Source organism: Falco rusticolus, chromosome 8 (genome assembly GCF_015220075.1).
Source record: "Falco rusticolus isolate bFalRus1 chromosome 8, bFalRus1.pri, whole genome shotgun sequence".
In the NCBI taxonomy this organism is placed as follows: Eukaryota; Metazoa; Chordata; class Aves; order Falconiformes; family Falconidae; genus Falco; species Falco rusticolus.
In genome coordinates this window covers 37,326,849-37,352,587 of record NC_051194.1, presented here as the reverse complement: position 1 = coordinate 37,352,587, position 25,739 = coordinate 37,326,849, and the positions used below count along the sequence as shown (strand labels likewise).

At 39.6% G+C, this 25,739-nt stretch overlaps 1 protein-coding gene across 1 annotated transcript in view; it reads right to left on the bottom strand.

The window, feature by feature from the left end:
• Positions 1 to 25,739, bottom strand: part of CNTNAP5 (contactin associated protein family member 5) — a 295,991-nt gene that overhangs the window by 4,905 nt on the left and 265,347 nt on the right. Inside the window, exons 20-24 of the mRNA XM_037398285.1 lie at positions 20,334 to 20,464; positions 18,935 to 19,019; positions 8,674 to 8,892; positions 5,591 to 5,662; positions 1,877 to 4,543 (exon numbers count right to left, since the gene is read on the bottom strand). Of these exons, the coding sequence (XP_037254182.1) occupies positions 4,347 to 4,543; positions 5,591 to 5,662; positions 8,674 to 8,892; positions 18,935 to 19,019; positions 20,334 to 20,464 (704 nt within the window). The 3' untranslated portion in view covers positions 1,877 to 4,346. The remainder of the gene's footprint in view (positions 1 to 1,876; positions 4,544 to 5,590; positions 5,663 to 8,673; positions 8,893 to 18,934; positions 19,020 to 20,333; positions 20,465 to 25,739) is intronic.

Sequence of the window (25,739 nt, the reverse complement as noted above, 5' to 3'; positions counted from 1 at the left end):
CACCCAGATGAGAATCCTGGTTTAGCCAATGTGAGTTAAAAGCCTGTCTCTTGTTTGGCTTTGTTTTCACTGCAGACATAATCTAAGTGCTGTGCCAGGCAAGAAGAAGAAAATTAAAAAAAAGTTTTAAAAATTTACTCAAAATATACACTGTCCTATCTCTGGTAAGTGAATAACAACAGATGAAACACTTAGTGCAGATTACACAGGTGACCGACTTAGGACCAGCATTTTATTTCCAGAAGAGAAATGGGACTTAGTATAAAATATTTAAATATTTTTGAAAATTATTTCAAAACATTTCACAGCAACGGAGAAGCAGAAATCCAACCGAAATTAATTTAAGTGCTCATCTTGTTTAGTCACTTAGAATTGATCCATATCCTCAGGCAACTAAATTCCTTTGAATGGCCACACTTCACTCAGGTGACAGCTTATGTCTCATGGAACATTAGTGGGATTTTGTTTTTTGACAGACAGCCTTTATTTTTTTCTATAGCCAGCCACCAGGGCTCTCAAACAGACCTTCTAGGCATCCAACTCAGATTTTGCATAACTAAATATTTTTATAAGCATGGTTGTTATTGGCCAATTAATTTCTGGAAAACAAGAATTTGCAGTGCCTAAATCCATATTTAAGTGACTTAGACATTTCATAGCCTAAAAATCCCTGCATAGCAATAACAATTTTCAGAGGTTACACACTATTATCACCAGGAGTAAAAAACCAGACCTAGCACCCTTCTACCAACCCCTTAACTTTTGTTATGAAACTTGTCTTAATAGAAGGAAGAAACCCCAAACAATTCTTTGATATTCTCAGGTTTTCCATTAAAATAAATCCTGACATTTTACATATGAAAAGTATTATCCCCTACGTTTACTGAAAAATGTTATCTAGAATGATAGCTAAAAGAAAAAAGAAAAGACAACCCTCACCCCCACCCACCATTCAAAGAGCAATTTTAACAAAAATAGCAGAAATGGTTTGTAATAGATGGGAAAAAATTATAATTTGAACTATAGAAAATGAAAGTAATTTGAACGCTGGTAGATTTTTTTTTTGTAATTGCATTTTTCTCCTTTTTTTTTTTTTAAAATATTTTTAATTGCTGTTAACTGGTACTGAAATAAACCAGATTATTCCCTCACTAAAGAGAGCATTATAACAACAACAACAAAAAAAAAACGGGGGGGGGGGATAAAAGAGTATTAGGGTACTTCATATGGTATCTTTTAGCTACTTTTTAATAAGAATATTGATATCCTGATTTAGAACATAGGATTTTAAAATGGCAAGTCCATACAAATGTGTTCATTTGTCCAGCCCTGTAGCATATAACCATTCATATCTCATTACATCCATCAGTATAGATGCATGTGTTTCTGTATACTCACGCATGCATTTATGATGTGCAGTTCTTTCTTTTCATGGATGCATACCGACGTAGCTGCATTTTCAAGGAGTTTTACTAGTCTGGGCGAGATTAAATGAGGATAAGAAAAAATGGACAAACCAACCACTTACACTGTTTTTCCAGGTCTGGGCTTCCACCCAGGACTGAGCCACTGAGCTGTATCTGAAATGTTTGCTGCAACTCTAGTATCTATATTTGGGGAAGGGAACTTGAGCGTCCTTGAAAAAGCTCAGCATCTTGCTGAATCAGGCCCTAAGATGACTGAAAGTAATTTAGTCACTTGAGAAATGAGAGGACTTTGCTTCATTGCTCCATCTCCCTTTTCCAGCTACTCCACTGCTGGAGCTGCTTTGAGCTTTATTGTTGCCCTTTACAGAAATGTTAGTCCTGGGAACTAACACGTAGGAAAGCAGAAGGGTGATTTGCATCTGTTAGTTTGGCAAGAGGAAAATACAGACCTGTGGACTTCCCATTCCTTCCTATTCCGTTCTTCATAAAGCCAATTAAGTACATTAGGACTTCAGAGATCTTTCATGCAGAGGCCATTTCAGATCAGATGACTCAAACACGGGCAGAGGAGCCCACGCACTCATGTGTTCCTCCCCTCATGCCATGCCAAACAAAGCAGCTTTTTCTGGGGGAAGGAAGGAAAGAAGGCGAGGAAAATTGCTTTGCTAGGATTTCACTGCAAAAGATAAAGCAACGTAAAAGGAACACAGCTAATGAGTCCATCATTACACACCTCATCATGCAGAAACACTCTCAAGTAATCAGGTATCATGCAAACAGCCAGCATGAGGCAAAAGAGCTGCTGCTGACCACGATCAGGGAAGAATGGCAGCAATATAATTTCAGCATAAATGGTTTTATAAAATTGTTTGGTTAGAGTTCCGGTTATAGGGCTGGCCTCACATATTCCTCTTCACTTGAGAGCAATATCATTCCAAGATTGCTTTCTCTTCACGGGTTGTTACTTCTAAGTCTTCCAAAAGAAGCAGTGAAGAAACACCATACCCAAACTGTCATTTATCTATTCTTCCTTGTCTGTCTCTGTCCCCTCCTCCCATCATAAAAATAACCAGCTACGTACCTTTGTGATGCACTGCCTGGAAAAATAGCATCTGTTGCATGTGTAACTTCATCTCTAGTTTGCTGTGGGTTACTAACTCATACTGCGATTCTTTGATTTTAGTCTATGTAAAAAGGCTCACCATGCGGAAACCGCAGGATGACTGCAGAAGGATGTAGAGGGCAAAGAAAGAAATTCAGCTGCACAATTAATTATCTTGAATTATACCTTATTAAGAGTACTCCAATAACTATTTCTTTTTCTTAGCTGTTGGACTGATTTAACTCCTGTCAGAAACCTCCAAGACTGACAGCAAATTCTACAGTCCTCAGAAGCCCTGCGAAGGCAGCATGTCACACGGACACAAGCAGGGTGTGGAAACCTCCCTCGGTGGGACTTCTCCACTTCTCACCCACGGGATGTCTGTGAGGGAAAACAAGGTTTTTCAGCCTCACACTGAAACCGTGCAGCACAAGTGAAATGGGCAGGGTCTGAGTCTTCAGTATTGTTCCTAATCAGGAAAGGACAGAAGACTTTAGAAAAACAGGAGAGAAGATTAATTAGAAGTATAGTATTTGAGATATTTTTTAATCTGTTTCCCTAATGCTCTTCCTTGTTGCTCTTCCTTGTAAACAGGGATGATTAAATATTAACCTTTTCAGACATGACATCAGGACATGACATCATGACATCAGACCTCTCTAGATTTGGCAAAAATATTCCAATTTCTACAAGCAGGAAATACCAATCAAACTTTCATGCAGGTTTTTTTGTTTGGGTTGTTGTTGTTTGTGTTTGGGGTTTTTTTTGGGGCGGTGTGAGTAGTTGGATATTATTTTTTTTTAGAAGAACTGGCGGAAGGTGTGACTCATGTTTAAACTATTTTTGTTTTTTCTTGCCTATGTACTTTTTCTTTGCCACAGCAGCAACAGTGTTTAACCTCAGTGTGAGATAATCCTCCATATGGCATGAACAGGTATATGCTGCATTTCTAACATTTCAGACAAATATAGAGCACCTAAGTCCTAGCAGCTTCCTAAAACCCTTGGAGATTCAAGCTACTATTTTCCATGCTTCAGCTAGAGTTATGCTAGAGTACCTTGGGTCTACATAGCCAGCCTTATGAGATGGAGGTGAAAGAGGTGCACGGGAATGACATTTATTGTTGATACATATATTGTTGGAAAAGTACTGATAAGCCTAAAAGTTACAGTAAAACAACAGGAGGTTGGGGGAAGGAGCTTAATGAGGACAGGTTTATATTTCCTTATCTCATACCAGCTTCTCAACTGGTATAAATTAATGTAACACTACTGAAATCAATAGATATCTATCAATTCATATCATTTGAGAATTTGGCCAGTTCTTTATGATTGTTGTAAATGAGCCTGTAAAATACATCAGGCGTTGTGGTCTCATTCTTTCCCTCTATCCTGTCCCAGTATCTGTAGAGCTATGTGTTCAGCTACTTTACCTCTAGTTTACATAGTCCAGCTCTAGTGTAAAAGTGATGAACTAAAGGGCTCCAAACTAAAACATAAATAAATGTAGGGACTTTGAAACATCCACGAACCTACAGCAGAAACTAGGTGTGTATGTGGATATTGTTTTGTGTAGGGTGGGATAACAGGTCTCTTGAACTGCAGAAGTAAACTGTGACTGCCAGGTTCTTGTGCAGAGAATGAGGCACTGTGACTGTTTTCAGTGTTTCCTGTGCAGGGCGGTCTTTTCCAAATGAAAAAGAAGTTAGCAAAAAATGAATGTTAAAAAAAAAAATTACAAAAAGAAAAAAGGAAGGAAGAAGGGGATAAAGGAAGGAAGGTTAGGGGAGTAAGATTAAGAAGAAATTGCGCTGTCCATCAGATGAAATATTCCCGTTTACACTCGGTCACTGTGTTTTGCAAGTCAATATCAGCTTTAAGGGAGCTCTCAAGGTTTTCTGGGTATTCCTTCTCCTTTGTCTGGCTACTTCGATGTGCTTGTTTGTGTTGATAGAGGAATCTGCTCATGATGGCAATGATGCAAAAGATGATGAATATCACAACTGCAATTACACCTGAAGAGGGGTAAAATAAGGAAGGATAGAAAAAGTAAAAACCAAAATGAAACAAACCCAAACCAATATACCTCAAAAAATACATTACCAATGCACAACACCTAGTGGATATGATGGATAGTTCATCTCAGTCTGTACCCAATCATCTGCCTCTATCACAGCCTCCCTGGTAGTTTTTATTTCTATTTTGTCACCTTACATAAGACTTAAATCAGCAAGCATTGACATAATTGACCTTCTAAATTCAGTCAAATTCTGCTTTCACTGGAAGTGGAGTCAGTGTGTTTGTTTTTTAAAAACTAGATCTGTATGCTCATTCAAATTCTTGCTCTGTCATATTTTCTTCTGTGTTATCTCTGGAAACCTTGCATGAGCCTTGTACACTTTGGTTTATAGCTTCTAGATATATCAAAGGCAGCTCCCTACAGGGCATCCTAGAAAAAAACCGAGATAAATTGCCTTCCATGTTGTTAAAGGAAAATGAAAACCATACATGAATCTATGGGACAACTTTCCCTAGTATATAAATGCTTCCATATGACCAAGTGAGTTCCACTATGCCACCAGCTTGCAAAGAGACAACTCAAGAAATACAGGATATGTGAATACGGTGTTGAGGCTCTCGTCAGTGGTGTGTAAAAGAATTACTTGTTAGCTGGGTCTTAGATCACAGAATCACATGGAACCAGAGCATGGCTGAGCTTGGAAGGGACCTCTGAAGGTCACCTTGTCCAAATCTCCTGCTCTAGCAGGCATACAGACAGACTTTGGTTGTACTTTAGAAAACCCGGGTTCTTGACAATCCATAATGTCTTTTTTCTGGGTGATATCCAACATCCCGTGCTGCCACTATTGGCTTCATACATAATGCAAACCCCTATCTAAGTAGCTTGATAGAGGTATGTGCTAATAAATACAGCAAATACTAGAACTGCATTAGATTACAAAAGACTTGAACTGGATTTTATGGGTCCCAGATTTAAAGTATCCTAGATGTTTGCCTTGACAGAATTATTCTTCAATTGCAATCTTTAAAAATGAAGTTACCTCCAATCACTGCTGAATCGCTTCTGACTGCATTGGTGAGAGGCTCTTTTTCATCTGTCTTCCCAAAAGGATCTGCAGTTGGTGAAACAAAACAGGACTTATTTTCTGTATCAACTATATTCATTTTCTCTGTGGTTTAGACAGAAGCATCCTCCTAGCCTCATGAATTCTAATCTGTTTTCAAAAGATGTGATTTGGAGGATTGGAGAATCAAACCAGAAAGCTCTCGGGGCCGGGGGGGGGGGGGAGGGGAAGTGACCTTGCAGGGCAATTTTCTTCTACATCTTCAGGAACAAAGTCTGTTAACAGTATATTTAAAAGGAAACAGAAAGGCTTACGCTAACATCTGAAAGTCTTGTCTCAGTTTATCAGTAGAAGAATCAGAGAGATGTTTGAACCAAATAGCTCACTGGGAGCTTTGGGAACTTTCCTCAGTCAGAGCTTTTCTGTTATGGGGGGAGGTTGTTTTTTGTTTTGGTTTTTTTTGTTTGTTTATTTGGTTGGTTGGCTTTTTTTTTATAACTAAGAAACAGTATCAGAAGAAAAAGGAAAGCAAGGCTAAATAGATTTAGACCTGACCTATGTTTGTAGATGCATATATAGCAGTCAAATTCAATCCCATTAAAAGAAGCAGCCTCTGCTTGGGACAGCTTCTTGGAAGGCGTGTTTTTCTCCCCACTGCAGAAACGTAGTGCTCAAATTGGATTCAAAACAGGGAGTGGTCAGAAATTAATTCCTATATTAAAAGCATCTTGATGTTGCAGCTTTCTTGTACCCAATCTATACATGACTACTGTCGAAACATATGTCTAAACAATCTATACGCTGGTAGTTTCAAATTCAGACCCAAACCTGAGAGGTCAAGCTCTCCCTGAAGCCGGTGGAGCTCCAGCCCACTGTACTACGGGCCACTACACCCAGTGTACTTACTGTACTCCTTGCTGTTTCGGAAATGCTGTGTTTTCTACTGCTAGCAGAATCCAGCTTTTCTGCACCTTCACTTTTTTTTTTTTTTTTCTTTCAGCTTACCCTCTCCTTTGATGAGATTCCTATCTGTGTTTCTCTCCTTTACAAGTCTCCAGGCTATCGCACAGAGGATGTACATGAGACTTATGGATGACTTTGCTATATATTATACTGCCTTGCCAAACTAGTCTTTCCAATGCAAGAGGTGAAAGCCTAACTGAGAAATTCAGTCTTCTAAGGTTTGTTGTAATTTAATATCCTTGCCTTGGTAGCTGTAGTACATTTTGGTACTTCACTGTACAAGATGTTTTTTATTGAAACAAGCAACAATTTCATATTTGTGTATCAGGATGTTTAGAGTTTTTTGTTGTATCTATACATTAGAAAATCGACACAGACTTACACAGTTAACCTCAAAGTTATAGTTTTCTTCTCAGACACTCAATAATGAGAAATCGGGATTAATTGAGATATGAGCAGTAAATCTGAAAGTTAATCCTTAATTCTGTCTTCTTTTTATTTCTTAAAATGTATATTCCATGCAAAAATGTAAATCTCAAGTACATCAATACAAAGTATAATTTGCTAAAAATTGGATTTTTTTTTAACAAGAATATACCGCCCAGTGCTCCTACTTTAGCATATAAAGACATGAAGTCTTCAGAAGTAACTTGTTCTAAAGATCTTATTCAGGCTTTAATGAAATCCAGTGTGAATAGTGAGGCAGTAGTATCAGTTAATTTAACGTATTGAGAGGAAATCATATTTTAAAGCACAGAGTGGCAAAGACAGGAATAAGCTTTTATAATAATTCTGACTTTCTGATGTAACAGTGTTTAATCTTGACAATAGAGTGCAACTGATTGTAAGCTTTAAACATTAAAGTCCAAAGATGCTACATTCTGCTCTGGGTTCTGTCCTGCAGTTCTGAGCCTCAGGTTTTACCGCTTTCTAAACTCTTTAGAAAAATTAGATCATCAAGGTGACAGATCACAGGGCAAGGAGTTCATATTTTCAGTATCATTGCCCATTTGGTATTTACAAGACACATTTCTTCTGTGCGTCAGAGCAGGTACCTTAGACAACTCTGGGCGGTGAGAAGAAAGCTGGGGGCTGGGGAGAAGCACTGGCAGCCATTCTCCACAGAGTAATCAGCAGCCTTTTTCCCTATGCAGAATGCTAATAGCATCATTTGTTTTCTGCTGAATATCTTAGGCAGAAGCTGCAGGAAATGGGGATTTGATGCAAGTGCAAATGTCAAAGGAATCATATTATGATCTAAACTAGAGTTTTATTAGTAATCAGAAAAAAAGAAAGTGGCTTCATAGGTCAAGGGGCAAAAAATAGCCCTTAATTTGTACCCCTTTCTGGTCATTAAGAATTCTGCCACATCCACTGGTGACTAAAGCAGCAACTTGATTGCCCCTGTTCCTGGTGACAACAGTTCCAGCTGCTCTGAGTTTCCTTCTCTGCATACAAATTCACATATGCAAAATACTTAAGATTCCCAGAGGACAGTTTCAGAATTGCAAAAGATAAACGAACTATTGGCATCATGTTACTGGTACTGCTCAAGTAGTGCTCCTTCTCTTTAGCTTGAGAGAATAAAGTACAAGCATTCAATAGAAGTCACACACATGTGTCGAGGGGTTTGTACAAGGAATTTTTGTTTGTTTCTGCTAGGGTGGGAAAAAAAATTGACTTCTTTATTGTATGACTCCTGTTGCTTCATCACCACTACAATACAGATTCTGTGCAACATGTATGTGCTTCTTTGAGATCTGCACACTGGAGCTATCTGGAGTGGACAGGAACAGCAAACCAGGTGCATAACCATACTTCCAATGCTGTTTCACTATGGCTTTGGGACCTTTTTGTTTGTTCTAGGCATGTTTTACGTGATCTAGGAACTTAGTCTGAAAACTTTGGTTCACTACAAGGACTTTTGAAGTGGCCTTGGCTAATCCTAATGCCCATCCTCAACATGCCTAATTGAGAGAAAAGGCAACTTCCAAATCCAACACTAATACTATCACAATTGCATTACAGCAAAAAGGAAGGAAACCTCACTCTACAATATCCTTTAAATTCCCCATTCCCCTCTAGGCAGGACATACCTGATGAGGAATATATCGTGGTTACCGTGTTCACATCAGCTTCCATTATGGACGAACAGCTGGATTCAGTCAAGGAGCCTTTGACAGTGACTGGAGCAATGCTGGGATGGCGTAAGGCAGCTTTCAGGGGAGCAATGTGGTTGTACTGAACAGAGGACAGGCAGCCAGTGAAACCATAGGCATTTGCCTTTGCGACTTCAGGATCCAGTGACAAACTATCTGCAGTACAACAGAAAAACACTCCAGGAATTATCTATTTTAGGAAGGCATTAAAAAAATGTATCCTTTTTTTGCCTTACCCACCCCTTTTACTTCTCCTCATGCAATCTCAATTGTTCAGGTTTTATTTCAGCAGACAAGTTGTCCCTGGCCTGAACCATGAGGTTCCCATCCTTCCTCTACAACACTACTTACTTCGAACCAAGTTGGCTCCGACATAAAAGCCTGCATCGTGCTTCTTTCCTCATCCATTTCCTCTAGTATCTGGACAATATCTAGCACATCATTGGTGCTAACTATGGCAATAACAATAATAACAATAAACAGTAAAACCAGCAACACTGAATATCACAGAATCCTGGGGATGATGCTCTGTTTCTGCACCCATTAAAAATGTCAGTTTCACAGATATGGACCATATCTTCAAGGCATTCTATCTCCTCCACTCTTTTAACGAAGGAGCCTGCTCTCTGTTGTCTATTATACAATGCTTCATATGGCCAAATATTGAATCGCTTGCTAATACAGGCTTCCACCCTTCTTGAAGAGTTCATTTTTCACCTTACTTTGTTGATGTACCTAATCACGTTACTACATTTTAAAACCAGAGCTTCTAGGAATCCTCCTAGTTATAAGCCAGGCTCTCACTTTGCTAGCCCTATTCCACTAATAAAATAAAAAGCAAAACTATACCTCTCCTTTACTAAATCAAAACCAAAACTGGTATCTCCATGCTCTTTTCCAGTCTAAAGTGAGATAACACAATTAATTTATCTGTTGGTCTGTGCTCATATAAATTACACAAACAGAAAGCAAATTAAAAGGTAAGTTTTTTTAATTTAGTTCCTAAAGTTTTAATATCAAAGATTGTTTGGGAAAATCAGTGAAGGATGGTGAAGCCATCTTCTCTTTCCTCCAAGCTGTCATTTATTTACTTTTCAGAAACTGAAATTCATACTGCTCAGAGGACTACAACATGATGCACCTTATATCGAGGTCAATCAAACAAGAAAAAAAAACCCAAACACAAATGCACACATATATATTACCAAAACTTATTCAAAGTCTTAAAAATTATCTGTTAATGAAAAAAGCTTCTAGCATTAAAGGTTTTAGAAATATGTCTGATGACATTGGACAATAAGGATTCCCAGCTTTTTAAGTTGTTTTTTTCCAAAGCTTGAAAAGTAAGATAGTAAACTTCAAAATAAGGTCAAATTTTTCCACCATCACTCAAATACAATGATTCTACAAGCTCTTAGCCAAAAAGATTTCAGAAAAAAGCAGACCTTCTACAACTGACATTGCTACCTAAATTACAGAAACTCTTTCTATGTATAAGAAAACACAGAGAAGCCTCAAAAGTAGCCCAAATCACACATTTTTGTGATGCTCAAGATCTGTGACCATTCTGTCATGCAATCAGACGGAATTAGCCAAGAAAGATTTCTAATCTTGTTTGAATGTCTTCATGGAAGTATAACGTGGAAGAGTTTGGCTGCTTCTCAGCAAAGCAAGCTATGGTGTGAGCTTGCTCTGCAAGGGGTCTTACAGGAGAAATACTCACTCTGCAGAGTTGTCATGGGGACAGCCTCTGGGCCGTGAGTAACTGCAAGAGAGAGAGATTGGAAGGGAAACAGCGAGGCTTTGCCACTGAAAAAACCTGTAGCCTTGCAGCGGTTCACATTTACTCTTCTCAGAGCGTGTAGAGATTCACTGCATTCAGGTTTTTAATGAGATTTGGTAGGGGTGTTATAAAACAGACAAAGAATTGTTTCCAAGTTTCTGCAAGAAGGGTTATATAAAACTAAAAGACTGATTTACAGTATTTGCCATCTTTGTTGAATTTATAAAACCCGTTGTAAACATTTCTACTCTCAGCTTTTCCTTTTTTTTTTTTTTTTAGCTCTGTCACAAAAGGTGGATTTGTTGGTATCTTTTAGACATCAGGCAATCTAAATTGCTCTGTTCTGCCCCAATGTACAGAAGGTAAAGCCTAAGAAATAATGAATTCCTTTTTCATGGTACAGTAGTCTGAAAAATCTAAGATACAGCATTTTTGGTGGCTTTTTCAAAAAGTCAAATTAAGGGCCAATTCCAGGAGTCTTTTGTCAAAGTAAGCTTTGCATGAATGAGACCTAGGAGATTTGTTATTGAAAGGCTTTGAAATTTGAAAAAAAAAAAAAGAAAAGAAAACAAAGAACAAACCAAAACCAACTTCAGAGTCCTCTGGAAAAAATCCCATGCGCACAGCTACAGTTTGCTTTATAATATGGCTTTAGGTGCATGCCTTCTGTCTTTCAGAAGTGGGGCTTTCACTGTTCTCAACAAGAGACTGGCGTAACTTGGAAGTGAACAACTTGTGCTGCCCTCTGAATTCCTGAATGGATGGTATAAATCTGTAGTTACGACATGGTTACCTCTGTGAAAAGCTTATTAAAGGCCATTCTGTGTCTTGAAGTCTTTAAATCATGATAAAATATTTTTCCGAAAGATATTTTCACTACATGACACAGTGCTCAGTAAGAGACACAACTCCGTGAAGTTCCAAGATCTATGTTGAAACAAGGTCATATGTAACATCAGTGGCCTTCCTCTGACCTCATTACACCGTAAATCTTTCCATGCATTTGAATGGCCTGGAAAATCACACTGAATTGGTGCTGATGACTTGGTTTGATCTTCTGATATTTTAGCATTGCATTTCTGTTCTTGGTACTGGAGACCAAATTACTTTGGATGATTTCTATATGGGGCCAAGGCCGCAATCTTTTTTGGCTTTTGAGTAATTTAACTATTAATTCCCCATAAGTTAATTTTACCAATGTTTTTAGGAAATAATTTTTAAGCTTTGTCTGCCGAGTTGTGCATAAGTTGGCCTGGCTTCTTGCTGGGCCTTCTAGCTGCTCCCTAGAAGCTGTCTCCAATGTCACAGCTCAGTAAGCTTTGTGTCAGTTTTGCTTTCCTATTTTCCATGTACTTGCAATCGCTTTCCATGTTAATGAGGATTAAGCCTAACATGTAGTTCTATTTTATAAGCTTTATTGATTGTATCAACATAATTTATCTGCTGATTCATTCCTATTCACGAAAACAGATATCCTGTTCCACTGCTGTTTCTTTGTGCACCTGTGCCATATACAGCACACTTGTTTTAAGATCTTAAATAGAGCAATTTTAAGTCTCAATACCTCAGTAATGGAGAATTAATTTTCACCATAAATAGAACTCTGCTGAAATTCTCAAGGACCCAGCATTAAGCTGCTCAGCAATGTATCAGCAAATTGATACAGTAAACGATAACTAATATGACAGATAACTGGAATCAAAGGGAAATCAGAAGCATTCTTTGCATGCAGGGAGAGTAGCTCAAAAGACCTTCTTTCTAAAGATACCACTGTGGAAAATGGGACTATAAACATTATTCAATATCTTTTTGTTCTTATAAACAAAAATTTCATGTCACTCCGAAACTTAAATCTGAGCCTGAAGTTTACTTGTGTACTCATTTACATCCAGGAAGGTCCATCATGGATTTCCTTAATCAAAAATTATTTTTAACATCAGTGAGAGCAGACACAGCCTGTTTTAAATGTCTATGCCCTAATTAATTAATTATTCTAAGTGAATTGCTGGTAGAAGGCAAAGGGTAATTCACTCTGTAAACTGAAGCACTGGTTCTTTTTTTGAATCTGAGAGAGATGATTTTTGTGGGAGTTAATGTTTATCCTTCATTTCATTTTGACAAGGTGCTAAACAGCACAGGCAAGATTACTTCTTGGATGTTATAGCTAGATTTGAGCCCATGACCTTGAAGTTAAAGACCTGTAGTCTCCACACTGCACCTGTCTCAGAAAAGTTGACTAGCAGGTACTGTGTAGTTACCTTGAAAAATGTGCTGCTATGTCCTTCAACAACCTCAGTAAACTTTGCTGATCCTAACCATTAATTTAGAAAGGGCAGAAAGCATCCCTTTGATTAGAGAAGAACCCACAAAAAGGCATCTTTGGAATAATCTCATTTCCTGGTGGAGCTTGCCACAAAGACAGTGGAGTGAAAAACACAGATTTTTTTTTCCTGGTTAGAACCTTTCTTAAGCTCTTGCTTAAGAAAAGGATGAGTTTGAACAGGAGACAGGCTTCAGGCATTCAATCCACCTCCAAGACACTTCCAAAAAAGCAAAGGACAGCAAGAGCAAAGTAAAAGTACTTTTTCTCACAAGTTTTCCCCGGAATGAGCAGAATGGACCAGGATTTGCTTGCCAGCAACTGAACACTTTGTGCCAAGTGGAACATTTGAGAATTTTTGTTTCATTAGGCTTAGCAGAGATAATTTCAGGCGTTCATTTAGTATGTTTTCTTAAGACAGCTTGTCATCAAAAATGAAGCACTGCTTGGAGTTGTATTGTAAAATTTTTTACATGTCACAGTTTTTGACATTTAAATCCTAATCTGTCACAACACAGGCAGCCCTATGTGATTTTGCAGGGGCTCAAAATATAATCTATAAAAAGAAGAAAATATGCAAGAATATGGAGAGAGAATGTGCAAAAGAATACATGCTTTTCTCAGGAGCAGACAGCTAAAATCTATTCAAGTAGCAAGAATTCAGACTAAAAATAGAATTCCTGGATAGAAGTAGATGACCTTGGACACAGTATTATTATCAAGAAAATGGGGATGTAAGCATGGTGTTATGATCATATGGTAAATGATATTGCTGCGCAAAAAGTCTGAAAAGATTTGGTCTCCTTTTGATAGACATGATGGCATTATTGGCTTAGAGCTTGGATTGTTTAAAGTGCCTGGGGTTGCAAAACTTTCCTTATTTTAACTACTGCCATCTTGGTCCCAAATGTCTTCCACTTTCATCCTAAAGTGGCCATTTCCATTTTCTTAATGTTTTACTAAGCTACTTGGAGGAAAAACTTTTGAAAGTGCCCCATCATGCACCCAAGAGATGTTTTTCTGAGGTATGGTCCTGCTAAAAAATAGGTATTTAGGGTAAGAAGAGTGCAGCAAAGAGTTTTGCAGTGACCAGAAGAGTCCAGCCAGTATCTCTTACACCCATTGGTGTATTGTTTAAAATGCTAGACCACAATATTCTGAGACTGCGTCTTTAAATTTCTCAAGCAAATTGTGTGATCTTGTGAGCTTAAAAAAGGGAATGACATTCCACCAAAAAAACCCCGAACTTAAGTCTTTTCCATAAAAACTCTCTAGAAAGAGGTGTTTCTTAGGGAAGCTTTTGTATCTAAGAATTAATGCCAACTTACCCCTTCTGATTTAATTATCCTGTTATCATCTCCCCCAACATAATATCACTCTTGAATGAATTGTTTAGTGTATAGATTGCATTTTCTTCTTGTGAAATTTTAATAAGAAAAGCTATTGTAGAAATCATAAGGATTGTACTGAACCTACATAATGATTTTAATTAAATGACTTTAGAGAAATTTTCTTCTACATACACTTTATATCAAAGCTGAATGCTTCAGTGGAAAGACTCCTACAACTTGAGTGTGTTTTAGCTCAGGGTTTTAGAGATAAAAGATATCATGATCATGTGCTAGACTACACAGTTCTTTACATTGCCAGTGTGAGAAGGTCTGCTGATTCATCACTTTGAAGATACAAGTAAATTAGGTCAATATTAATAGGTGTTAAAGAAAGCTTTGGAACCTTTTTCTTCAGAATACTCTTGAATCCTTTTCAGTGTTGCCCTTTTACTCTTGTATTACTACACAGCTGGTACACCGAGTTGCACAGAAGCAAATATGCAGACAATGAGATTCACTTCTCTGCATTAATGATTATTTTTCCAGGGACTATAATGGTGAAAGGTTTAGACGTGCTGGGGGAACAATAAGAAGTTTTCAAAGATTCATTAAAGTCAACTCCAAAATAAATAAATCATATTTTCCATTGGGATAGTAGTTCTTCCTAGACAAGACCTAAACATATGTGAATATGTCTCTGAGATCAGAGAATTACACAATAATTTAAGTTGAAAGACACCTCTGAAGGTTATGGAGTTCAATCCCTTGCTCAAAGTACAGCCAGCTTCACAGCTAGGTCAGATAGCCAATAGAGCTCATGTGGTTAAATACAGCAGTACGATCTCTTCAAGGAGTACTTAAAGTAAATGAACTGGGACTCTGGTTAAGATTTCACTGAGGCTTTGCCATAAACTCTATCACCCACTTGGGGCCTGAATCCAGTACTCACTAAAGTCCGTGGAAAAATTCCCATTGATACTGATGAGCTTTGGACAGGTCCTTTTGTGTCTTGCCTCTACATTTGTGAAGTAAAAATGACAACAAACTACAGGATAATAATAGTTTTCTATTACTGTTGGCTGCTGTGAGGATGAATCCAACAAATGTCTGTTGGTTACTTGAATGCTGCTTCTTTTTACTCCCTTGTCTTCAAAGCCACACTTATATTTAGATTGATCTTTCTAAGGCAGCTATATGGCCCCATTACTGTGGATCTCAACAGCTCACAGCCTTTAATGCTTTTATCCTCCTAGCACCCCTCTGATGTAGGGAAGCTCTATTATCCATGCTTTACTGATAGAGAACAGAGATAGTAAAGCTCAGACTGGTTCCAGGGGGAATAAAATGCCTGCTTACCTTTATATCTGCACATAAATGGCTTGCCCAAGGTCATTCAAGCAGTCTGTAGCAGAGTGTGCGTCCCTGTGTTTTGAATTCCAGGTAAGCCTCCTCTGCCTTAAATGGAGGTTTTTTTTCCCTGGAATTCAGAGTTGGGTATAGGGCAGCCATTGGAAAATACAGCAGATTTGAAAAGCAGGAAGAAGTATTAGTGTTTAAGTAGCTTCTGACCAAAAATAAAAAAGTGTAATGGGGCTGGGGGGGAGGGGTAGGAGGCGGGAAGCACTATTATTTGAAAACTGGTGACTGTAGAAAAGTGCACTTTTCGAAAGTTCCAGCTGTGTTACAATGATTATCATAAGAAAATCTGGTGAGGAAGAGGTTTCAAGCTTTTATGATGTCTTGCTGGAAGCTCTCTTGGAGATTTATCAGCCAGTGGGAAATGAATGGCGTAGTCAAGAAAGGAGGTGGTATAATCATCTGGTTAAGCAGCCAGGATCAGGCCGTTAGAGCAGGCAAATGAGTAGTGATGTGACAGGGAAGCAGAAGAGAGACAGTTTTTCAGAAGACTATAGCATGTGTATGTAGGACACGAAGAACATTTTTTTATATGGTTCTATCTCAGCGGACACTGAAATGTTCCTAACGAATGCCTTTAGGTACCTAAATCCTAGCGGCATCCAAACCAAACACTACAGGAAGTCTAGGACTATTTCAAAACATCACATACCTCTGGAAGACTATGCTTTGCTGAGGGGGTGAACAATGACAAGGAAGAACTTGCAGGATATTGGTTTAGGTCACCAGTATTCACCTTCTGGTGAGTCATTATTAAAAGATAGTATAGTTGAAATTTTATTTATATAATAATATAAATTCTATATGGACATATTTATCTAAGTTCTACGTTCCTAAGATGACAAGGCCCAGCTTTCCTTTTAATACAAAAAGGCAATACTCTTGGTTTGTAGCTGTATGGATTTGGGTTTGGTGGGTTTTTTTTTGCCAGTATGGGGCAGTGCAAAACCTGGGTAAGTTCGGAGATGATACAAAACTGGGGAGAGCAGTTGGTAGACCAGATGATTGTGCCACCATTCAGAGAGACATTGGCAGGCTGGAGAAATTGGGAAACAGGAACCTCATGAAGTTGAACAAAGTAAATGCAAAGATCTGCACTTAGGTTAATAACCCCATTCACTGACACTGTTTGGGGCTGACCAGCTGGAAAGCAGCTTTGCTGAGAAAGACATGGGGGTCCTGGTGGACAGCAAGCTGAACATGAGCCAGAAATGTGTCCTTGCAGCAAAGGCAGTCAACGACATCCTGGTATCAAGGGTTGCATTGGGAAGAGCACTGCCAGCAGACAAAGTGACCCTTACCCCCTACTCTGCGTGAGTGAAACACCGCTGGACTGCTGGGTCCAGTTCTGGGCTTCTCAGCAGAAGACAGGCATGGACTTACTGGAATGAGTCCAGTGAAGAGCTGCAAAGATAATTAAGGGACTGGAGCACCTTTCATATGAGGAGAGGCTTGATAGAGCTGGGACTGTTCATCATGGAGAGAAGACTCAGGGGGATTTGTGGTTCTGTGGGAGCACAAGGACTCTACTCAGAACAGCTGCAGCTCTAGGATAAAACTTGGAAAATTAAATCCTGACATAAAGGAAAAAGTCTGCAGAAATTCACTTAACATATGAAGAAGAAGCCAAATTAGGACTAGGCTGGAATTAAAGTGACTTACGAGGATGCATTGTGTGATTCCTGGTACATCAATAAGATCACCTGCAACCTGGATGGCCAAGTTTATGGTGTTAGTGTCATTACAGAACATGAACTACTGGTATTATTATTATTATTACTGAAACAAAATCCTAATACACTTTGAGGCAAGAGAGAAAAAACAGAGGGATATATCCATTAAAAGCTGTCTGGAGACAAGTCCATGATGTTCAGTGGAACTGAACGTCAGACTTCTGGAGATACATCCGAGCTTTTTTGGCTTTGCAATAACATTGTAGTTGTAAAGTTGATCAGATTTTTGTGACCAAATCTACTTTATCTCCATGATGCTGAGCTGCACCTGATCAGTTTGCTGACTACATGTTTGAAGGTCTTTCTATGTTCCATCTTGCTGGTTAGAAAAACCTTGGCTTATTGGTTTGGTATCTATAGCTGGAGCTTTAAGTAGAAGCCATGATGAACAATATTCTTTTAGATCAGAGGTCCTCAAACTACAGCCCGCAGGCCGGATACGGCCCCCCAGGGTCCTCAATCTGGCCCCCGGTATTTACAGACCCCCCCCCCGCTGGGGGTTGGGGGGGAAACCAAGCAGCCGCAGATGACTGCCTGCCACTTCATCCGCAAGCCGACCCCCTGGTTAAAAAGTTTGAGGACCCCTGTTTTAGCTAATTTTGGGCACTATAACTGACTGTTGACAAAATGAGATTTTTAGCTTAGCTCTGACTTGGGTTGAAAAGTGTCAGGTCTCCAGACCTGTTCATAAAGTCTTGGAAGACTGCTGCATTCTGAACAAACATTAAATATAATTAAGGGGAAAATCAGTTCCTGCCCTTAATTTACTTAGAAAAACATGATGCAGAATGCACTAATATCTGTATATACAATTATATCACACAAGTAGACACTAGAGGATGTCTACAATTCCTGTCCGACTACCAGTCCTGTAGACCTTGGGTGCTACTGATAAAACATATGAAATTGTAATAGTGAAACAGATGTCAGGCTTGATATGGAGGTCCAATTCTAACAAACGACTAAAATACCTATAACCAAGGAAGCTTTTAGAATGTTACTGGGAATAAAGAATACTCTTACATAAAGTAATATAACGTATCTGACAGCAAAATAGAGGAGTTCTACTTTCAAAATTTCAGGTAGAGTTTTTCTGGTCTTGTAATGGCTTTGTAGTGTGGAGGGGTAAAAATCAAGAAGTTCCGTGCATAGAATATGCAGAACTGTGGCCTTGGTGCTAGATGTAATATAAATATTCCTTGTAGAACTCAAATGGAAAAGGACTGGGAGTGAAAAAAAGGATAGAAAGGATGAAGGCTCACAGTGCTGTTCTTATTGTTAGGAAACAGGGATGGTTTGAGAGGAGCAAGCTGTAGTCAGCAAAATAATATCATTAGCCAAGAAGCCACCCTGTGCAGCCACATGGGCAGTATGAATCACTTTACTGGAGGGAGCAATAGCAGAAGTTAATATTGCTATCAGTGCAAACAAGTAAAGCTGCCAAATTTTTGCATTGATGAGATATACCAACAGGAGTACCAGGATGCTCAGGCCAGCTTTTCCCGCTAAACCAGTCAAACAAAACCCCAATCTTACTAAAAATCCAACACACAGCACAGGTTAACTCCAGTACTATAACAACTGATGAATCGGGAATATTTTCAGTAAAACCTACCTGTGACCTTGCCCAGTGTGAGTGATTTAATGGCCTTAAAATCAATCTCAGAAAAGTTGTGTTTGAGTTTGAGAACTTGGTCAACCTGGAAGAGGTCAATAAAATTAGTTCATTACAACAGCATGCAGACACCCCTAGATCTCTCTGTACTGCAAACTTCTGGAAGGCTCTCAGCTGCAAATCAGTTAATTCTGCCCCCAAGTGTGATTCAGTTTCTAAAGATAGCAAAGTGAATGTGCTTTGATTTTATCATGAGAAGCTGCAAGATAAACCAGAATAGTCATATAAAGGGCTTCGAAGAAACTTCCCTTGCAGAAAAGCTTAAAATATTTGACACTGAACCCCCCCTGCTTCCCGAAATCCATGTCTAGTCACTTCAGAATACACTCAAAGGAGGCCTCTCTAGAACTGTATTGTGAAGAATTAGTTCTGCATAGAAGAAAAACACAGTGCAGCAGACAATAGATGAGTGGTACTTGAGGAAAACCCTGGCTTTTAGCATAAGCCTCCTTCCTAGATAATCAGGCCTACCCACCCTAGTTGCGTGCCTACTGTGTTAGCATTTTACCACTGAGACATGGAAACTGTAAAGAAAAACTGTGACGCTCCCTGTGTTTCTGTCTCCTCACTCTATTCCTTAACACATGGCTTCTCTGTAGATTCTGCCACCCTTCCCTGTTAAATGGCTGCTGTCCAGATCTAGCGATTTGTTTTGTAATATGAACTGCTATAATTAGCCTCAAAAGGAGCAGTAAGATGGTCCTCTTCTCCCCGCCTTGGAAAAATAGGCGATGCAGGGAAACAAGACAGAGGAGGGTGCTTGTCTCTCGTGAGGCTGTCACAGTCAGCATGGCTTGCTTCTAGCAAAGGGACAGGGTATCGTCACGCACATGGTGGCTGCACCCTGCGCTCCCTCAGCTTTTCCTTCTCTGTGAGAGGATAAGGCAGCTGGGGTCATGTTCTCACTCGGGGCACATACCCCTAAATGAAATTACATTCCCAGGTGCTCATTCCCCAGCTGTTTTTCTCTCTTTGACAGCTTTTTAATGATCCATACTGTGTGCTTCCTCTGGGACTATAGCTCACACAGGCAGGCCTAAGCTCCAGAACCATGCCAGTGGTCCAGAAGAACTTCTGGCCAGCGGTGTTTCCTAATTCACTGATTGTCAGAGACAAAGGAAGGATCACTCAGTGGAAAACAACACAGCTGGGCACGCTTTGAAGCTGGTCTGGGTGGAGCTTTGGTTTTAGCTGCAGCCCTGGACCAGCTGCTGGACCAGCTTTGGTTGCACCAGACCAATGTGAAACCTTTGCCTCAGGTGACAATCAGGTATTGAAATTAGTGGGTCTCTTTGTTGCGTGAAGTATTATTTAACACCCAACATAAGCCATGGCATACCTGAATGGTGAGCTCTCTGCCTTCTCTGTTAATCTTCAAATGGTGCATCTCTCGGTTGGCAAAATTTCCAGAGTCAATGGTGAAAATGAGGAGCCCATCCTTACTCAGCTTGTATCGGACCTGTAAACTTCCTTAAAAGCAGAGCAAAATCCTACGTATAAAACCTGTGTCAATAATGAGATACTGTTCAATACCTTTACACAATATATAACTCGTTTTCTTTTTATTACAGTGGAGTAAGAAGGCTAAAAAGTCAAGAAAGAGGTTGAAGAGAAATGAAAAAGTTCAAACTGTAATGAAGTGTGGAAAAAAAAATGCACTAGAAGAGTTTTCCTTCCTACTAGCTAACAAAGTCTGCTATGGAGACCATAATTTAATTGAGTAACTAACTATATCAAAGGAGAGTGTGTCTGTCTGCAGGTCAGGCATTTAGCACTGCCACAAAAGCTGATCTACACTAGTCGGCTAAGGATCGCTTCCACCAGAGGGCATGCAGGTCTTACACTGTTCTATTAAACTAATATTGGTGGATCTTACTACTCCTTTTCATCAAGATGCAACAGACAATGCAGAAGACAGTGACAACTGTGAGAATTACTACTTAATTTCAAACAGTTAAAGGCCCAGACTCATTATAATTTATAGGCAATACAAGCAAAGATATATTGTAAATGATTATACGTAAAAAATATTTTTACTTTGGTGTTCTAACATATTTGAGGAAATAAATATAATTCATATAAAAATGAATGCCAAACTTCTCTTTCAGTCTTTGTATCAAAATAGCATTGTGACTTCTGATAAATAACATTACCATAACAAATCAAATGCACAAGAAAACAAGGAATCCAATATGAATTTTAATCCTTTCACAAATGACTACAGGGATAAAAATGCATATGCACACATATATATAATTTAAAAGAACCAATTCTGATAAAATGCTTTCAAGCTTACTTTTCTGGGAATTAAGTAGCAGGGAGAAAAAAAAAATCTCTGAACTTTTCAAGCTCTTTTTATGAATCAGCAACCAAAATACAGGGAACAGTGGTACCATAGAGTTAAAAAGCTTTCAGGGGCTACTTAGTTACTGTCTCCAAGGAGAAAAAGAACACTGACAACACCACAACCTTGAGCAAAGGGTCCTTCATTTATTTCCTGTTCTGAAAATCATCACAAAAAAGCCTTTTGTCCCTTTCCATTTCAGCTCTTCTGTTAGCGCGAGTTCAAACCATTCCAAGTATGACTACGTTCTGTAGAAGGCTGCAGGCAAATGTTTCCTGTGCTGAACAGCAGGGACTGCCTGACTGTCACTAAGGATGTGTTCACACTGTTTTAGCTCTAGGACCAGTTTCAGTGTTTGCAGAAGCAACACTTGCGTGCACATCATGATGCAGCGCCATGTCAGAAAAGCCCATGGTACACCTGCACAAGCTGCTGCATGTGCGTGGTGCGCTGACACGTTATTCAGAGGCACCTCTGACCCCAGAAGCAGTCTGGCTGTTCAACAAGGCGAATGGGCAGTCCTGCCTGGCTCCTGTATTCAGCTGTATTAATGCTGGAAGACTGCTCGCAGGTCCAGAGTTAGTGAGAGAGGACATGGGGCAGTTCTCCATCACTACATAGCGTGGATGCATCTGCTCCCTTCAGTCTTCCAAGTCCTGCCTCAGTAAGGTCAGCTCTGTTGTCCTGCAAGCTACTGTAAAACCACTTAATAGCGAGCTTAGAATAAGGTGTAAATTTCCTGCAGCAGGGGAATTTTGCCACCTCTACACAACTCACAGTGAAGTTGATAGTCCTTCCAGCTGGACCCAGAGTCCAGTTTAAGATCATCCCTCCTTTTCCCTCACCAGCATGTTTGGCTTCTCGGGCTCCTAAGAGCTGCACTTTATGTAACATTCAGTATATCCCAGGTGAGCACTGCTGCTTTCTGAGCTTTGGAGGATAGAAACAGCTTCCAAAAATGAAGGGGAAAATAATAATGAACTACTGGGATGAAGGCTTTTTAGCTGATTAGAGAGGGCGGCTGGATCAGGTGAGCTTTTAAAGTGAAAAATCAAAAAAAAGGAGATAAAAGGCATTTACTTTTTCACACGTAGTCATGGATGTTAGAGGAGAATTTGTGAAAAGATCAAGGTCAGTAACAACTGCTAAATTATTCAGTGTGATATTACAGGTCCTGATTCAGCTGCCCTGAATCATATTGCAAAGCTCCCATCCCCTCATTGCATAGCCAGGACAAAGAGCTACTGTCCATCACCATCAATGTCACATTTAAGGTCCAAAATGACACCACAATCTCATTTTCAATGAAAGATACATCAACAGGGAATAACAATGTAAAACATTTTATAAACCACTTTAGAAAGACCTGAGAAAAGAAGTCCATACACAAGGACGCTATGGGACCTTCTTCAGACTTGTTTGTTAGGGCAGTGGGAGAGTTGATAAAAAATGGAAAACTTGCCTGACCCTGCACACGGCAGCTGAGAAACAGAAGATCACACAGAAGAAGCTGAAACTAAGATGTGATAGTGTAACAGATTGGTCCAAACTAAATCACGTCCCAGCAGAAGTATTTTGTATGCTGCCTCTTACCTGGAGCCTTTGAAAGGGAAGCAATGCAAAAAATGGAAGAGGGCCCAGATTTCGCTTGTGACCTTGTACTAGTTGCTTAGTTTGTAAATGCAAAAAAACTTTCTCAACTCTTTTCAAATGCTATGAACACACCAGTATATAAATAGTACTGCTATATTCAGGTGATCAATGTAGCAACCAGCACGTTTGTGTTCAGAGAGCCAGCAAGATATGCAATCTATCTAGGCTCTCAGGTGCTGCGAGCAGGGATCTACCCATTGACTTCATGAGAGTAGCACTGATTTTAAACCAGAAACTATCCTTAACATTTTTTGGGAGTCAATGGAGGAAGTCCTTGACATCCATTAAGAACAGATCTTACTTTTTTCTAGTGGTACGATTTTACTTTAAATGTTTTGAAGAGATCAGTAAATAGCATCTGATTTTACCAAATTGCTTTAAATTCCAATGGCAACTTTTTTTGGATGGCTACTCTTCAAAACTATTGAATTAAAGTTGGCATTTTGCAAGGGGGAGATTTACATTAATATTAACCAGAAGAACATGAGCTCATCTCTCCAGAGGTGTTTTTGAATTTGCACCACCATAGCTGAGAGCAGATTTTGGATAGCATTCAGTACCAAAACTTCTTCTGTTTTCAGAGTACAGCAGATTACATTGCCATTTTGCTACTTGACAGGCAAAATAAATGGATTATTAATTAAGATTATTATTAAGAATTTTTTTTATCCTTTGGATTTTCATTATCTGGTCCACTGACTTTCTCTATCTACATCAGCCCAGCATCACTAACTGCAAATAAAAATATGTGCATCAACCAGCTCTATTCTCCCAGCTCTCTAGTCTTTCGATTTTGCATCATTTTTGCCTCACAATAGGGATTCTCGCTAATCATGAGCAGTGTAATTTCTGGTAGACTTGTTGCAGTCATGCCTGTCATCCTCTTTTCAGCTCCCCGTGTCTGAGCATGCACACCTGGAGTGCCATAATGCTCAAGCAATGCACTACCTGTTGTGTTTTCTTCCTTCTCTAATGTATGTGGAATTGCTGAAGGTAATTTCTATTAAGCACATAAAAGAGGGAGGGAAGGAAAGAAAGAGGTATCATGCTTTTGGCCTTAGGCTGGAAAACTTTACCAGCATAATTTTGTGCATATTACCTCAGCAGTGTTAGGTAAGAGTAGATTCACACTTGATTATTATAGTCATCCCTTTCAGCTTCAAATTCTGCAGACTGCAGATCAGCATGCAGATATGCTGTGCTGGCTCCAGAACAGCCCAAGAGGGGAGCAGGCACACTATAGCCACAGTGTCACACAGTGCAGCGTGGCCTCTTTTCACCACTTCTGGGCGAAATGAGTCCACACGGGCTGCTGTGCTACTGTGATGAGACCACTACCAATATCAAAGCTGGCTTGCTACATTACTGTGGTCTTTGGTGTGTAACCTGCAGTACTATAGTCCATGACTTAGGGCTGAACCACGTCTCTCTACTGGGGTCAACAGCTACATTTTAACAGAGGTTCCCCTTGTGCAGAGGGAAGTTCTGGGAAACGGACCGAAGGGCAGTATTTATGCCATCCCATGCTGGTGACTAGGTTGGGGATAATTTCCTGAAACAAAACACTCCAGAGACACTCTTTCAGTGGCGATGGAGGCCAGGGTTAGTACTTGCTAGGAGTACACTAATGACCAGCATCAGCAAAACCAGCTTCCAGGCAGCTACAGGAACAGCATGGTGTTCTCAAACTGCTTCTGTCTTTTTGCTGAGGACAAGAAAGATGAGGTAGCAGCTCTTAAGTATAGTGGTAACAAGGACATTAAACTAGTTAGAGGTTTCAAAATGTTCAGCCTTAGGACCAAAAATATATTCTTAAACTCAACAGCATGAGAAACACCTTGGCCATGATGTTGCATGTTCTATGTCCAGACCCTTTTCTGACTGAACACATCAACAGGAGGGCTGTCTTTCTTTTGCCTGTGTCTACAGCAGTGCCTGAGTGGAATGTCAGAAACATCTGGTGGCTTTGTGGCCTAAGCCCACTAACTTTACATTCATTCTGGACTGTCAAAGCTTGTGTTGAAAATAAAATAGCAATTTTTAAATCACCAGCTGGAAAAGGGAGCATGGGAAAATATTACAGAGAGTGCTCTAGCTCAGAAAAAGACTTCCTGGCTTGAAAGATCTCACCCAGCACTAGGTATTTGGCAAAAAGGTTAAAGCAGCTCTGCAGAAAACAAAAAACTTGGATACCAGGAACTTGGTCTGTAAATCCATCATGCATAAGCAAGGTTCTTGTCACATGTCACCAGGACCACAAGTCTGGTGTCATTTAGTCTTCAAGAACCAAACAGCAAGCAAGGGAATATGTCCTTGGAGTCTGACACTTCTCTGCAGGACCTTCATTTACAGAAGCTGGTTTTAAATGAGCCCAGACTGAACCAAACACCTCCACCAACTTCAGCAGCACTTTCTAATGACTTAAACTGGCTGGACCAGCTGGCAAGACACTTTGCACTGCTCAGAGAAGCTGAGATTCATTCAGGGAGCACATGTGAGTGGCACACATAAAACATACAACTTTATCACGACCACATAACAATAGGAAAGATAATTTAAATCAGGGCAGCTGACAACTCTGATTTGGAAGAAATGTGTACATATAAAATAACAGAACACTGCATCAGGAAAAGGGCCTTGGACTACCTGTGGATTTCCCATTGCCTCAGAGGCACGAAGAAACAAAGGAGTTTAGAAACAACAGAACATCTTACAGCTGTCACAAACCAGCAATCACCGTCATCAGAC